The sequence below is a fragment of the Cylas formicarius genome, unplaced genomic scaffold, assembly GCF_029955315.1.
Source record: "Cylas formicarius isolate icCylForm1 unplaced genomic scaffold, icCylForm1.1 PGA_scaffold_1__22_contigs__length_36826433, whole genome shotgun sequence".
Lineage (NCBI taxonomy): Eukaryota > Metazoa > Arthropoda > Insecta > Coleoptera > Brentidae > Cylas > Cylas formicarius.
The window spans coordinates 16,202,284-16,220,120 of record NW_026844264.1 but is presented as its reverse complement, the minus strand read 5'-3'; the positions used below and the strand labels follow the sequence as shown (position 1 = coordinate 16,220,120).

At 34.5% G+C, this 17,837-nt stretch overlaps 1 protein-coding gene across 3 annotated transcripts in view; it reads right to left on the bottom strand.

Moving 5' to 3' along the window:
- The window catches only part of LOC132697498 (PDZ and LIM domain protein 3), a 28,548-nt gene that overhangs the window by 9,543 nt on the left and 1,168 nt on the right, over nucleotides 1-17,837 (bottom strand). Inside the window, exons 1-3 of one of the 3 annotated variants that reach the window (XM_060663085.1) lie at nucleotides 16,538-16,842; nucleotides 14,575-14,723; nucleotides 9,273-9,528 (exon numbers count right to left, since the gene is read on the bottom strand). In XM_060663085.1, coding sequence (XP_060519068.1) covers nucleotides 9,273-9,528; nucleotides 14,575-14,723; nucleotides 16,538-16,651 — 519 coding nt within the window. In that variant the 5' untranslated portion in view covers nucleotides 16,652-16,842. Of the gene's footprint in view, nucleotides 1-9,272; nucleotides 9,529-14,574; nucleotides 14,724-16,537; nucleotides 16,843-17,837 lie in introns of those variants that run through there. The other 2 variants (XM_060663084.1, XM_060663086.1) reach the window with 2 other exon arrangements.

Genomic DNA, 17,837 nt, shown 5'->3' with positions numbered 1-17,837 from the left:
TGTATTGTAGTAGTAGAAATCTTCTTTTTTTTTATATATTGTTGTTTGTATATTACATTTCCTTCAGATAACTATAAGTTTTCGTACTATGCGTACTTTATTCTTTGTTTTAATTTTTCATTTTCTGTTCTTTCTTTGACTACTGTCGTACAAAGATGGTGTTGTGAAAAATGAACAAATAATAATTATGCTTGGATCTAATTTTAATTAAATAGGTTTGCATTGTTCTAACGAAAATTCCTTAAGTAGCAAATTCATTAAACAAGTTTTTATACAACAAACAAACAAGGTCATTGGAAGTACTCAAAATAACAGTATTTTTGGAACGATCTCTCAATGTAGCCCACGCACACGAATAATAGGCCAGCCTATCTGATCGTATTATGGAATTGGAACGATTACCCGACAAATCTAAATTTAAAAAAATATTAATTAAAAATCGTTAGAGCTAAAACAGAAGTCTGATGCGCGATAGTCAATCAATTTTTTCGTTTTTGGCCCTCTGCCAATACCGCGACAAAACAAGGTCCTTTATAAATAACGCACGTGCATTATTTGGACATGGATTCAATTTGAACAAATTTTAGTTAGACTGTAATTATTACAGTCGAGCCCTTAACTTCCACAGAAATTTGGTAACCTTATTTTTTTATGAATAGTTTTCCAATAACATATACAGAATTAACATATCAGAATGCTACTGGCATGGGCACAAATTTTCATTATAAAATATTTTCAGTTAGCTGTCGCTTCAGTTCAGACACATATTTTATAATTAAGTTAATTTCCAATAAGTTTGCCTGGTTTTTGAATATTTAACCTAAAAGTAATAGACTTGCAGGTTTACATAACTCTGAATGAAAAGGCTTAATCTCCTGCAACGCGTGTTAAATGAGACCTTCTGTGACTCTTGTAAAATCTTGATGAATCTTCCAATTCTGGAGCAGTAAAGCACACAAACTCACACACACACACACACAAACCTAGCCCATATCTTAACAAACTTTTAATGAACTGTTTGTATTCATATAAGAACAAAATAAGACTCGAAAATCACTTTTCGAGTACTATAGACATACCAAATTTGGAATACTTAAAAAAACATATTTTCAGGTATTTTTGGAATAGACTACATCTATTTTTTATTTTTTTCTATTTGTTTCGTTATACCAGGCAAAAACTTACATAAAATACAAATTATGTGATAGAAAATGCTGATGAAATGCTAGCTTCAGTATATCCGGTATCTGCGACGCGACGCTTGCATAAAAACTTTATATATATAACAAATCTGTGCTTTGCGTCCAGTTCTCCTTGTAGCGGGTTAAAGAAAACCTCGTAGTTCTGTTTGCAAAATAAAAAAGTGTTTTTTAAAAACGAGATCCTTCGTTTGAAAACCTTAACTGGCGCAGTCGTGACGGATTTGGGGTAGTTTTCGGTCAAAGCCACGTCATCGGGACGATTTGATTGCGAAACGTGGGTTTCAACCCTTAAACTCCAAAACGAACCTGTGATAGACTGTCTGACAAACCCAACGTGATTGAGTTCGACTGAGGGCAAGGAAGGCAAGAAATCACCCCCGCAAGCAGTGCTACGCAAGGAAAATTCCAATAGGAAGAATAGGCTGACGACTAAGAGAAATCAAGGTTAGTGCCCAAAATTCCTATTGTTCTCCTTTCATCTTCCCTGGTTAGGACGGTGGAAATAATTTTAAGGATTCTTAGTTTTAAGTTCAATTTTAAGAAATTTCAAAATCAATTAAATTTATGAACGAAGATAAAGACGTCGACAATTTAAGTGCGTTTTTTACTTCATTAAATTTAGTGGAACAGAAAGTAGAGAATAGTCAAATCAATTTGAAAATGAATTCTAATCAATCGTCGAATTCAGGTGTAAATTACACTTTGTTAAAAATGTTTATAGATAGTATTCTGCCATATAATGGTGATTCCAACACTTTAAATAGTTTTCTATCAGCTGGAGATTTCCTTTTTGATACATATGGTCAAGGAAACGACGAAATTTTAAAACAATATTTGTTAAGAACTATAAGAATGAAACTTGTTGATCGCGCACAAATTCTAGTAGGCTGTAGAATGGAGTTAGTAACGTGGGACAATATTAAAGGAGCTTTGTTAAATTGTTTTGGCGATAGACGAAACTTAGAATGTTTAGAACAGGATTTGTTTATGGCCACCCCCTTTAAAAATGAACATCCTTTAGATTTTGGGAAAAGATTACAAGTTTTAAGAAGTATCCTTGCTCAAAAAATTAATGCATTTCCTGCCGATACTATGGATAATGCAAGCAAAGTAATTCATTTACGTCAATACGATCAAATTTGTTTAAGGACGTTTATTAGAGGATTACCAGGACAATTACAAAGTATTATAAGACTTAAAAATCCAAGCTGTATAGAATTAGCTATGACCCAAATTATTGAAGAGGAAAATTTTCAATATACACAAAATATCTTCAGAACTCCAATTCAATCAAAAGTTTTACCTAATACTTCTATCGAACCCGTTAAACAATTTTCACAAAATCCAAATTATTTTAGTAACCAAAATTTTAATTATGTACAACCGATTCGCCCTACAAATTATTTTCAAAACAATAATCACCATAATCAAAATTTTAGAATTAGGCATGATCAAAATCAGTTTACTCCCCAGACTAATAGTTTTCCCAGAGGTCCAATTAATATGCCTCAACCACGCGAAGTTCCAAGAAATTTTCCTACAAATAGGCAAGTTTTTGGCCCACCTAAAAACGTATTTAAACCGACAGGTCAGGTACCTAACAATAAACCCGAACCTATGTCAACAAGAACAAACTATACTATACCACGTCAAAATAATCAAATTAACCATTTCAAACCTACTGGCCCTAGAAATTTTATTTCTCAAGAATTATACCAAATCGACGAAAGTAACGCGGTACAAACAGATGAAACATCTGCGGTATTTCAAAATGAAAATATTCACCAAGACGAATACTCTGAAATTGAATTTTCAAATCAAACTGAATACTTTAATGACACTCAAAATTTTGACGAACACCCTGAAATTGAAAATCAAATCTCTCAAAATTTTACAATAACGAGCCAATGCGACTCAACGAAATGACATTAGAAATGTATACCGAAATTAATAATAGTTTACCGTACATCCAGATTAAAGAACCCGCAATTAAACTTTTAATTGATACTGGTTGTTTTCACTCGATTCTTCGACCTTCCATTGCAGAAAAATTTTATTGTGAAAAAATATATCATTCCCCAACTATTATTAAAACAGGAACTGGTGAAAAGGAAACTCTATTTAAAGCAGATATTACGGCTTTCCCAGAATTAAAGGCTAATACCAACCTATCTTTTATCCTTTTTGACTTTCATAAATTCTTTGACGGTATAATAGGATTAAACGACCTAAAACGTTTTAATTTTTCTATCGATCTTGTTAATAAACAATTAAGGAATAATACAACTAATATACCAATTTTATTTAGACAACCACAAAACGAAGTATATTGTATTACTGTGAATGCACACGAAATTGTTAACGTAAGAATTCCAGTAACACAAAACAATGATGTTATTATTCCCGAGCAAGTCATTGAAGGTCTCTATTTTCCAGAAACACTTACTACTGCAAAAAACGGTTTTGCGCAAACAGAAGTTTTTAATTACACTGAGAAAAATATAACGTTAAATTTCCCACAACCTCTAAAAGTTTTATCTTTTCCGGACTTTCATAAAGAAAATTTTGAACTTTTTAATTTAGAACACATCTTACCAAAACATAAAGAACAATTTAGTAAATGCGACATTTCCAAAATAATTCGTTGCGAACATTTAAATTTAGAAGAAAAATCTGCTATAATAAGGCTTTGTAAAGAATATAACGATATTTTCCATCATGAAAACAAAAAGTTAACGTTCACCAATAAAATCAAACATTGTATAAGAACAACGGATGAATTGCCTGTATACACTAAATCATATAGATACCCCTTTATCCATAAAGAGGAAGTTCAACGGCAAATTAATAAAATGTTAGACGACGGCATCATTAGACATAGCCAAAGCCCTTGGAGCAGCCCCATTTGGGTAGTCTCGAAGAAACCTGACGCCAGCGGCAAGCAGAAATGGAGGATTGTCTGTGACTTTCGTAAGGTAAATGAGAAAACGATAGACGACCGCTATCCATTGCCTAATATAAATGATATACTCGATAAATTGGGACGGTGTAATTATTTTTCAACTATCGATCTTTCATCTGGTTTTCATCAGATCGAAATGGATCCGGAATCAATTGAAAAAACAGCTTTTAGTGTCGAGAATGGTCATTTTGAGTTTGTTAGAATGCCTTTCGGATTGAAAAATGCCCCCGCGACATTTCAGCGCGTCATGGATAATGTTTTGCGTGATGTACAGGGAAAGGTTTGTCTAGTATACATGGACGATATCATAGTATTTTCGTCATCCCTAGAAGAACACATCAAACATCTTAAACTTGTTTTCCAAAAACTGCGACAAGCTAGACTAAAAATTCAACTAGATAAAACGGAATTCCTACGAACCGAAGTAGAATTTTTGGGTCACATAATAACAAAAAACGGAATTAAACCGAATCCCAAGAAAATTATTGCAATCCAGAAATTTCCTGTACCGAAAACAGCAAAAGACATAAAATCTTTTCTAGGCCTTCTAGGATACTATAGAAGATTTATTAACGGATTTGCAAAACTCACCAAGCCATTCACAAATTGCCTAAAGAAAGGAGCGACCATCAAACACACGCCAGAATTTCTAGAAGCATTCGATCTTTGTAAAAATATCTTGTGCAATGATCCAATACTACAATATCCAGATTTCGAAAAACCTTTTATATTGACAACGGACGCCTCTAATGTTTCTATAGGAGCGGTTCTCAGCCAAGGAAAAATTGGTAGTGATCTTCCCATAGCCTTTGCCTCTAGGACATTGAACCCGGCTGAAAGCAATTACTCAACCATAGAGAAAGAATTATTAGCAATCGTGTGGTCAACAAAATATTTCCGACCATATTTATTTGGCCGAAAATTTGTGATAGTTACCGATCACAAACCTCTACAATACCTGTTTAATATGAAAGAACCAAATTCCAGATTGCTAAGATGGCGACTAAAACTGGAAGAGTTTGATTACATAGTTCATTATAGGAAGGGCAAACTGAACACTAACGCTGATGCCCTATCACGCATCGAACTAAATATGATAGATAAAGAGTCACTTTTCGGAAATCCTGGAGATATTAATGAAGATATCGATAAATACATACATGAAGAAGATCAAAATATAAGCCTTGAACAATTGGAACAAATTGAAGACGTGTTTAACCCTCTAGAAAATGTAAACACTCCAAAAATTAATATCATCTCGGACATTCAAATTAAACCGCCAAATATTCCTAATACTGGTAAGACAGTACACTCAGCAGCTGAAGATCCAATATTAAATATACCAATTACCGAAAATATTTTAAATACTTACTCTAATCAAATAATATTTAACCAAAAAACAAACGGTCGTTATCACGTGATTAGGAGTTACCCATTCCAAAATAAATCTAGATTTTCTGTTTATTTAAGTCAAAACTATCAAAATGAAATAATTAAATTCTTTTTAGATTATTTGGATCCAACAAAAATGTACTGCCTTTATGTACAAAACACCGAAATAGATTTAAATCGAGAACTATCTGTTTTGTTACCAAATACATTTAAAAACCGTGCTTACAAATTGGTAATATCGAAAACTCTTTTAACTGACGTCACTGACAGGACAAAACAAAAAGACCTAATTGCATATCATCATGAAAAAACCTGTCATCGAGGAATTAATGAAAGCCTAATAGCATTAAAAAGGCTCTATTATTGGCCAAATATGAAAACTGATTTAACTGAATATATTAATAATTGTGACACGTGCCAACAAACAAAATATGATCGACATCCACCAAAATTAAAGTTTATGTTGACACCGACCCCTTCTGAACCATTAGAATCCATCCATATGGATACTTTTCAAATATGTAACGTAAAATTTCTTACAATTATAGACGTATTTTCACGGTACGCCCAAGCTTATCCGTTAGAACCCGCTTGCACAGCAATTGCTATCTTAGACGGTTTAGCGACCTTTATAAGTCATCACGGCCTACCTCAACAAATAACGTGTGATAATGGTACGGAATTTAAAACGTCTTTGCTTTTAGATTTCTGTAAATTGCATAAAATTGCAATTCATTTTACAACTCCCGGCAATTCTAATAGTAATAGTCCAATAGAGAGATTTCACTCTACTCTTGTTGAATTATATAGGGTACTAAAATTAAAAGAACCTAAAGAAGCCCCTAAAAATTTAATAAAATACGCCATTATAGGTTATAATTCATCAATGCATAGCGTAACAAAACAAAAACCTTTTGACGTTATTAATGGAAAAGTAAACGGTTTAGATCCCTTTGATTTAACGGATGAAATCATTGTAAATAATTATATCACAGATAGACGTGAAAGACTAAAAACTATCTATCAACAAATTTACGAAACATCGTTAGAAACAAAAATACGTTTAAATGAAAAACAAAACGAAAAACGAGAAAATCCACCTGAAATGAAACAAAATACAAAGGTTTACGTTACTGACAAAACAGCAAAACGTAGTAAGGACAAACCCCGAAGAAAACCTGTTATTATAGATCAAGATATTGGGAATAAAATTATTACAAAAAATAAAAAAATAATTCATAAATCTCAGATCCAAAAACCTAAAGCTTTTTCTTCTTCGCAGGTTAATGAACCGGACAACGCTGTTCCTTCTTGCAGCTACGCTGTTATTAGTGATAGCGAATAATGATATTGAAGTTATCCCAATTAAAACACCACTTCTCCCCTTCCGCTTAGGAAATGCTCGAATAATTCAACATCAACATACATTTTTGCATTTTGTAGAAACATCTCAACTTTTTAATCAGTTACGTAATTTAGAATACGCTTACGCTGTAATCTCAAAATCATTAAACTATACAAATAAACATAATTATCAGAATGTACACTATATTAATGGAAATAATTTACTTAATAATGTTCGATATTTAATTACTCAAGTAAAATTTAAACTTGGTAACATAAAACCTAATAACCGTACAAAAAGAGGTTTAATAAATGTTGTAGGTAAATTATCGAAATGGCTTTTTGGCACTCTCGATTCAGAGGATGGACAAAAATACGATAAAATTATCACAGAACTTGTGCGTAGTAAACATTCATCTGACATCCAACTAAAAAAGCAAACCTCGTTGATTCAACAGCTGATTGACAACTATAATGATACTATAACACTTCTACAGAAAAATCAAGAAGCTATTAAAAAACATATAGACATTTTTGAATATAATTCAAATAAAACTATTACTGACATAACTACTTTCATTAAAGCTCAAAATACACTAATGCAAATAATTCTAAATTGCCAAAGTTTTATAACTTTTTTGGATAATTTAGAAAATGCCATTACATTTGCGAAATTAAATACATTACATCCTGTAGTAATATCCGCGGCCGAATTAGAACAAATAATTTTTAAATTGACTGTTCTCTATGGTGATAATCAAATTCTAATTTTTGAAAATCAAAATAATTATTATCAGTTAGCAAACTTACAAGTTAAATTTACAAAAGATAAAATAATTTTTGCCGTCCATATTCCGATTTTTCTTAAAGATATTTTTGAAATATTCCACCTGTTCCCAGTACCTGTGAATCACTCCTTAATTATACCTAATTCACCCTACCTAATATTGGGCACTGACATGCAACAATATCAAGAATCAATCTGCCCAATCATTGAAGACACCTACGTTTGCGAAAATCAACTTACCCAGCCCATCGGTGATTGTGTGACAACCCTCATTAAATATGCCGAAAACAAAAATTGCCACGTAGTCAATGTAAATGTTTCAACGCATGTAATACGACCAATCACTAGTAGATTTGTTTTGATAATACCATCGGAACAGAAACTTAAATTACAAATGAATTGTCAAAACAAAGAAATAGCTTTTATTGAAGAAGCCTGCCTAATCAATGTTCCATATAATTGTGGTATAAGTACCCAAAATACCGAGCTTTGGAATAAAGAAGAAATTTTTAAAGCAAACCCATTCTCACTGCCACCCATTAAAATTGAAAATATGGAACATCACGATGTGAAGTACCAGCCACTCCAACTACAATCGATTGATCTCAATACGATCAAAAAACTACGAGAAGCTGCGAAATCATCGATCCCCGACATTGGTTATGAAATTCATCCAGTCACTTGGAGTCTCGCCACTTCAACAGGAATGATGTTTATTTTAATCTTGTTAATAGTTATAGCATGGAAAATCTACAAGAGCCATTTGCTGCAAGATTCCAAGAAAACCAAGAACGACCAGTCTTCCGAAAACAACCCTTCGTCCCTGTTGTTTTCCACTTCGGAGGGAGGAATTATGTGATAGAAAATGCTGATGAAATGCTAGCTTCAGTATATCCGGTATCTGCGACGCGACGCTTGCATAAAAACTTTATATATATAACAAATCTGTGCTTTGCGTCCAGTTCTCCTTGTAGCGGGTTAAAGAAAACCTCGTAGTTCTGTTTGCAAAATAAAAAAGTGTTTTTTAAAAACGAGATCCTTCGTTTGAAAACCTTAACTTACAACAGTGCACATTTGTTGGTAACTCTCATGATATAGTACCAATAGCATTTACTATATGAAAAACGTTTTTGACTAAGCTCACGCGAATTATTCATGTTTCACGCAATTTTTGACTCATCTGTGTGGCGATACAAATCCACAAGAAATTCTCTTACATAGATAAAAACAAAAATAACCATGATCAAAGAGAGGCAGGAAAATGAAATTTGATTAACAAGAATTTGTGCTAAATTAAAGATTTTGACGTTTAACCCAAACTATATAAATTATTTTATTTGGGAACAGTTTGACATTTTTAAGTAACGTGATCCTAATGAAGTTTTTACACCTTGTCAAATACTATATTTTGATTGGATATTAGTTATCCTTTCACCCTTAAATTTAAAATTTTTAAAACTTTTTTGACTAAACAAACTGACGCCATCTAAAAATCAAAGTAATGTTCAGCTTTATAATGCTACGCGAATAATCAGGCAAAAATCTGTTTATCAAATTAGAAGTCTTCTCTCGTCTTTGGAGTTACCTGTCTGGTAAGATGGATATCCTCTTCCTCTTGGTTTTTTTTCTGTGATCCGTAATCGTAGACATCAAAGTAGTTGTTGTCGATTGGCGTCAGCGCTGACGTGTACACCGGCGTCAGAGCGGATCCCGCCGGACTATAGCCCGACGGGCTAAAATTGGAACCCTTGGGTGATAGATTGGGCGATACCGACAAAGGGCTGTAATGGGAACTGGCGCGTGAAGATCCCGTGCTCGCGTTGTGCCTGGGAGTCACTTCTCTGTAATGGAAATTGCTTGTCATACACTAGGCCCCGGTTACGCTGGTGTCCAAATTTTCATAAAATTAAACTTGTCTTGCGTCATTTATGAATGTCAATAAGTCTAATAGACTTTATTAGATAACGATTGCATGAGAAAATTTTTCAAAGAAACTTCCACAGGCTGCTATAATACTTTTTACAAAACTTCTGAATTCCTCCTGCGTCGGTTTTTGCTGAGTTGAAATTGTTGACGTTTCGCTAATCATCATGTTGGCTTCTTCAGTTTCAGTCAAGCTCTGAAGAAGCCAACTGAATGATTGGCGAAACGTCAGCAATTTCGACTCAGCAAAAAAGTGCATGAGAAAACTTTTTTGTTAGGCATAGACTAAATTTTCAAAAGCAGCTGAGGCCAATCCTAGAAATCCTGATCTGATAAAAGACGGCAAAAAATGAAACCTAAGATAAAAGGTAAAATATATATCAAAAGGTAGGAGAGAAAATCCCCGCCCTTAAATGACATTGACATTCGATTATAAAACACCCTGCAGAATTTATTTGTAAATGATAAAATTTGCCTATAAGTGCTCAGTTTTCGATCATCGCTAAATTGCGCTTTTTAAGTAAAAATAAATAGCGGCTTTCTTCTCTGCACATCTGTCAGCCCTACAATCTTTCCAACCAAAAAATTAAACAACTAAACAACAAGTAGCAACCTGTGATTGGGTGGCAATATTAATCGTGCCACGGTAATCAATTTAACACCATTATATCCGCTTTGTAGGAATTTGCTTTTGACATCGCTGGTTAGTGGCCAATCTTTCCCTTTCCCGCCACCAGAAGCAACCAAACTTGCGCTTGACTTGTCTCTTTTAAATTTTTTTTTTTGGTAAATTTTTATTTTCAACTTTAATTCTTCCAACAGGATATTATACGATTTGTTTGTTGGCAGTATTGTTAATTAAATATTCAAATTATACTTTGAAATTGTTTTAAAATTTTAAAATATGTATACTGGGGGGCACAGGCATTGCAACATTGCAAATTTATTATTTATTAATATAGTGGGACGTATGGGAAGTATGGGAAGGGATAAATAGGAATAACAGTAAAACGACTGTAGGGAAAGGCACTATAATTTTACTTTTAAACACGACCGGATCCCTCTCGGGACCCTTACAATCGTCACATAAGGAATATGGCTAAGACCACTAAGTCCTACAATTCAACAATGATTTATAACTCTCTCTCATTACAAAACAGAGCATATCTGCGTCTATTGGTTAATGTCAATACCAACCGACTGATGACTGATGGCCATAAACTCTGATTAAATAAATCGAGTGTACTGGTTAGTTTTGGAAAGCACATCCCGGCAGTCTGTCGCAGACTTACTATCCTATGGTCTGTTCATAGATATAAGAAAGGGACCAATTGCTTTTGAATGGGATTATCCAAGGGTGGTCATTAACATATAATGCAACAAGATTATTACCTAAAATTTCGGAATTTAAAGTCAGGTAAAATTGTGGTCCGTAATAGCGTGCGGGAAGCGTCACTTTACGATGACAGTTTCGTTTCCCACGAATCTGAGTCACTTCGGACATTTCCGGGATTTTACCGCACGGGTTTGGGAGCAATCGAAATTTTTCGGAGATATTTCCCATGCTTTGAATTTTGACCTTTGTCGTGTTGTTTTGCGAAATTGTAGCCAAAAACTAACGGTCGTTAGAAAAGTATTTTGTGTGTAACACAGCGTGTGTTGAATCGTGTATGAATTATCCAAAATATGTGCGAGTCTAGTGGATTTATTTGAAAGTTGGTTTAAAAATAAACTAGTTCCAAATATTCCTCCTAATAGCGTAATTGTAATGGACAATGCAAGTTATCACAGTAGACAGTTGACTAAAACCCTTTCCTCATGTGACACAAAAGCAACAATCCAAAACTACATGTATAATGACGACATTTAATTTCACGATTATACCAAAAAGCAATTAATTGAGGTTCTACAACGTTTGAACCTACAAAACGAATACGTCTGTGATAATTATGCAAAAAATCTAGGGCATACAGTTATCACTGTATATTTAATCCCATTGAACATGTTTGGCACCAACTGAAATCTGCCATTCGTCGTAACAATGTTTTTCCCCGTGTTAACTCCAATGTCCTCAAACTTATAGAAACCGAAGTTTTTAACATCCCTCCACAAAGTTGGGCAAATTCTGTTAAACATATAGAAAAAGCAGAACAATCGTATATTCATATTGCAAATAATATATAACAAATAATAATTAGAACAGGCGATGATAGCCATAGAAATACTGATGTATTATGTGAATAATTTTAGGTAATTTAAGTAGGTAATAAAAATAATTTGTAATTTTATTTTAGATTTAAACATAAATACATACATACATAAATAAATAAATATTCTTTAGTATCTTTCCTAACAAACCCCAAATAATTAAATTCTAAGCAAAGTACGGACCTGTTCGGTCATATTTCATTCTTACAGCTTGCCCGGGTCTTTCCTTAATTCGTATCAGTTAGTCACTTTCTTATATTTATAAACAGTCTTTACCTCGATCAAATTCACTGAATAGCTCTAAGCAAGTTCTATAAAAAATATAGTAAAACCTGTTTATTTTTTTGTAAAATTAAATTTGAGCATTTGACGAAACGTACTATGTTTCACACAAAATATTTTCACATTCTTATTAATTCACATTTTAAAAGAAAAGTTTACTTTTACGTGAATTCTAGTGCAAACGTTCATTTTTTTTTTAAAGCCGAACGCAAGCCGTGAAAGTGAAAGGCAAGATGTTTCCGTTCCCGAAATTTTTTAATAGCCGCTCCTAAATTTTCCGAGACCAGATTTTTTGGCCATCATCGGGATAACAATAAAGTTCTCGCGTTTCGTCCGTATATTACGTCCATTATACCCATACGCTTTACGCGCGTATGTTTACATACTTCGCTCGGAACCCAGCCTTGTTTAATTAAGAAAATAATCGAAAACAACCTTGTCTATTTTCGTTTTCAGGCTAACGGGCCATCGGTATAGCTACCCGAGAGTGTTTATCTTAAAAATTCTTCGGCAATTCGGCAATAAAACTCGCGGTAGCCCAGCGGCTCAAATTGTCCAGAACCACATTTTTAATGCCCGTGTCGATCGGGTTTCAGTCCGGAAGCGTTACGTAATTCACAGCTAAATAAATATCTACGGATTCCAAATACGTTTAACAGAAAGTAGGAAAGTGGTCGCATCAGTGGCGTCCAGAAAAACAGCGTGGCTACATATTTGACGTTCTCTTTAGATTTAGTGAAGCCAAACTGTTAGTTTTATAACCACAAGGTAATTTTATTTGTCTGATAACATCTTTGCCATCAGTAGATATAAGACAATAATTTTAGACAGTATACCAACATATTGGACAGACAGGTTGAAACAATAGTTATGCAACAAAAGTATCGGAATGAACCAGAAGGAGACAAAGTAGAAGGTCAAGATGATCTTAAAAAGGTGATATTGAATATCGCTTATTCAATAAACAAAACAGAGAATAATCCGATAAAAACTGCGATAATTAAGGCGATGCGGTAGGAGCAGTATGTAAGCTGTGAGATCGTTTTTTCAATATGACATATATAACCTAGTCCCGTCTACGATCGAAGAACTCGGGCAAACGTGGAAAGTAGAACATTGAACGTTCCACCCGTGCCGCAAGAAGGCGCTGCGTTCTACAGAAGCGAAGCGCCGCTCGCTAGCTGGGCAGTCACTCGAAAACAGAAGCCCGATCGCCTCAAATATAAATAATCCCCGGATATAAATAGAGACTTTATACTAATTACTAGTAGTGTGTAAATGGTAAATAGTAAATACTTTTGGACGCAATAAACTTTAAGTTCCGTTTAATATCACTACTATCAACTTTGAAGTTTCAAATCTGATCAATAGGGATCATCCATATAAAAGCCAATAAAAATTGATCGAATACTATACACAGCTTTTCTTTTTGCAAGGCCTTAAGTTTGATTAGAATTTCAAATCCACTGCCCGAATTAAGTGCGCCTTAATATTTGGTTGGTTTTGGTTAAAAATGTTTTTCATAGAAAGGTGGAAGGTCAACAGAGTCAATACCCAACGCAGGGGAAATTCAAAAAAGTATGTAAATTTTCAGAATTTTTGCAAAAATTTTAAGGGCTGTGTAAAAAAGAAAAAAAAGGAAGAAATTTTGACACATAAATATTAAATGTTTATTTTACTTTCTAGTAAGTATATGCGCTTTAAGCAAACGAAATTATAACATATATTAATTAACTTGATAGGTTTGGAAATAGTAAATCTTGTAGAAGATTTTTAAGCAATACATATACGACTTTTGTAAGTTCAGTGAGGAAGTGTAACTTCAACTTCGCCTTTTGCAATATGTTCTTCTTTTGAAAAACATTTATAGGTAAAAATGGTATCTCGATATTTTCACTACCAACTTTCAAAAATGACGATAACATTTATTTACGATAATTTCTGATTTGATTAAAAATATTTTGAGAGAAATGTCGTGGCAGATTTTTTTCTACAATTTTTCGTTTTGCCACAAAAACATGCAAGTTTCTTATTTGATATGGTATCATGGCTCATAGCGTTGAGCTCTTTTCAATTGTGTATACAGTCATATTAATCTTTATTGGATTGCATGTTTGTTTTATATGGTGGTACTTACAAATATCTGTATGACATTGGATTTGAAGGTACGAACGCGGCACGGGAACACCAAAATCAACCACAACGAACCAACCAATGCGAGCGAAACGAATCAAAAACAACCCGCCGAATCACGCGCTCGAATAATACGGTGTGATCGCGTCGGAGGTTGCAATTCCATCGAAACGGTCTCACAATATTTTAAGAAATCGTTCGAAAATATCGCTTTTATTCTGGCGAAATTCCAAGGCGAATTTTTATCGGCCGTGGGTTTATCCGACTAAAAGAAAACGTTCGACTCAAAATATTTAAAATTCGGATCCTTTATCGTTATACAGGGTGTGGCTGGAACTTACCGCTGCACTACCACTCGGATGTTATTTCCGGCGTTTTTGAACAAGGTTTGGGCGTCCTGGTGGCGGATGTCCCTCGAGTCATAGTTTCCGATTTTCGAAATAACGTCCCCACGTTGCAGAACGCCCTGCGTGGGCGAGCCGAATGCGACCTGCAAAATATGCTTCGGTTTAAAAATCTTCGTTATAGGAATAGTTTTTTTTTAATAAACTGAAATTCCAACTTCGCTCTCTCCTTGACGGTATCTCATTGGAAATTAGCGAACAATTGAGAATAAATTTAAATCGACGGCACCATTTTAGTATGAAGGCAGTTTCGGTTCTACCGAGGGTTGTACTGGACGTGGGCGTCAACTTGCTTATTTTAGATAGAACACCTTGTCGTCTATACAACACAATCCATACGCAGAATATTCTGACAAAGTTCAAGTGTTCTTCTTTTAGAATATTCCCCAAAGATTATTTGATTCTATGAATATTCGCATATTAAGGTCATTGAACCCTGGCATGTCTTCAAACTATTCCTAGGAGTAACTAAAATATTTTTTCAATATTCATGAGTATTCTTGGAAGATAATTGTGCATACGTTTTTTTTTTTCTGAAAATTGCTTGTTATAGTTATAGTTATAGTTTTTCCCTAACAGATCGCTAAAGTTGCAGGTAGAGCAAATTGTCATTTTGATGTTTTCAAGGCGAATTTTGAGTTTGACGTTCAAAAGTACTTTGACAGTCATGTACACCCATATAATCCAGTAAACTTATTCTAGTTTTCACGGAGTTGCAGTGATATAACCGCAGGGATAAAAAATCAATACCAAAACCATAGTGTGCATTTTTTTTAGGTCTGTTTTAAGGCCTGTTTATCTTTGCAATTTCTGGTGTTACACAATTTCGCTTTTGCCAAACAGGAATAATAAAATTGGACACAAGTCAATTTTAAATGTGCATATGTAACGACGCTAGGAGAGCTTTTGGCTTGCACTTAGGCGTGCTGTTGCAAAACCCGACCCAGAAAAGAAATTGTGCAATGCAGAGTCGTATTGCTTGACGTAAACATAACGAGCGTGGATTATGATAAAATGTCAAAAGTGGCCAAGCATATTCAAGAATTAATTTGACCACCTTACAGTAAATAATTTTAATTGTGTCATCATTATTAAATTGGCAATCTGCTTGTTCTGCACAAGGTTTCATTTATCTGACCCACACCTTACTTACTGTCAAGACACATGCCTCTAATCAAACAGGTGCTCTCCAATACAATGATAGTTATACTTAGTTTAACGTTCACATATTTGCAACCCTTTCAATTTAGTATAAATTGAAAACAGGTTATTTTCAAAGTTCATTCCGAACACTGCGGCGCTCTACGTCTAAACAGTTGGTTGGATTAATAAATTTTCCTTTTATTTAAATTTATAGCTTACTTGTTTTGCACTCCTAATTTTTTCGATACATCATTTAATTTTATTTTAATATAACAACGTCCACCTGTAGAAATTTTAATCTTAATAGATGAACAAATGTTTACATGCTATATAACTATATGATAGCCTTGGTTTCTTACGTTTACAAATTCTTGAGCTACTTTTACAATCCAGAGTTTAGAGGATCACTTGATTTTAATGTCAACTTTATGGGCGCAGTAATTTAATTTCAATTACATTTCTCTCTTTCTTAAATTAAAGTTAAATTATTTGGCTGTGGGTTCACATTGTTCACTGTTCACTGTTCATTTTTTAAATTAATTTAAGTTAGGTTAGTATCTTAAAACCCTTAAGGTTGTATAATAATCACAAATAAACACTTAAGTTGATCGGAGACCCTAAAACTGCTACATCATAAAGCTTTTGGGGTAAGAACGCGAGGTATAGAACGCGTCAATGGGGGTTGAGGACTGCGCCTGGGGACTGCGCGATATATTTATCATCCGACGTCTGCCGCGATGTTTAGAAAGGCCCTTACCTTCGTGACAATCAGAGGAGTTTTGACGTCGGCGCCGCCCACCAAACTGAACCCCCAGGGCTGAGCCGGAGAACTCCTCTGTAGATCGAGCAATACCTCGCGGAATTTTCCCATCGGTCGATCGACCGCAAGTTACGCGATTCGCGGCAAACGCTACAGCGTCACTGCACGCGGAAAACACCCGCCAACTCGATCCGTCAATAACCGGGCAGGGCCTACTTAACTCCGGGAATAACCGCGACCTTTAAGGGCGGCGAAACGAAGAATTAAGTGCGCTGCGTAGGTAGTTCGGCAACGGTATCGGTTTGGCATTGATTGGTGAAACCCGGGATCCGTGTTCCCCTCCCGTAGGAACCGCATATTCGACGACGTAGGGACATTGTGATGCAGAAATAAACCAAACTTTTCACTCGCCGGCAAGGCAAACTAGATGCAGCGTTTCGCTTGCACTTATGTTGCCGAAAAAAAATGGCGATACGTCGTCGTTTTCAAAAAGATGACGCTATATAATGATATGTATACAAAGTGTTTATGCCTTGGGTATAAAGGGTAACTCTTTGACTGAACTTAGGATATGGCTTGACTCTTAAGACATTAACCTAACTACGCTTAGATTGTTTTAAGTTAACAACTCGAAAGAAATCCTAGTAATTTGCTTGGCTTTACTCAATGTTCCATCTGATCCATATACATGCGCCACCGCTCGACTGAAGATTCGTCATTCCAAACAAAGAGAAAAAAGTTCATAGAAACGTAAGTCCACAAATCTTGAGTTTCCAAGACATGAAGTTTTAAGCATAAAAAAATGCATTTTTTGGTGTATTTTTGACAAATTTGGCAATGTCGTCACTTATATAAGAGCTAATTTTGTTCTAACTAATAATTAAATAATAGTATTGACAAAGAAGTGTACGCCACTGAATTTTTTGCTATTTTTGTTGTCTTGAATAAGCTATTAAGATGAACATTAATTTGATATACAATAAACTTAGTTCTAGAGCAATAACACCAATGAAAATGACCACTAGCATCAGCTTCGTTGGAAGTATCTAGCCTCCAACGATGTAAGGATTTTCGCGCTCGGCCGCAAAGCCGATTTTTGGAAATTAAGCGTTTAAGTTTATATGAACTTTCTTTTCTTTTTGATGACGAATTTCCACCCGAGTGTTGGCGCATGTTCTTTCACCATAGCATTGTGTGTCATTTTTTAATAGTTGAACCTATTCGTCATTTTGAATGTGTTTTCGAAACGTTCAAAAACATAACCACTAACCAATAAATAAACGGCTTGGTATTATGA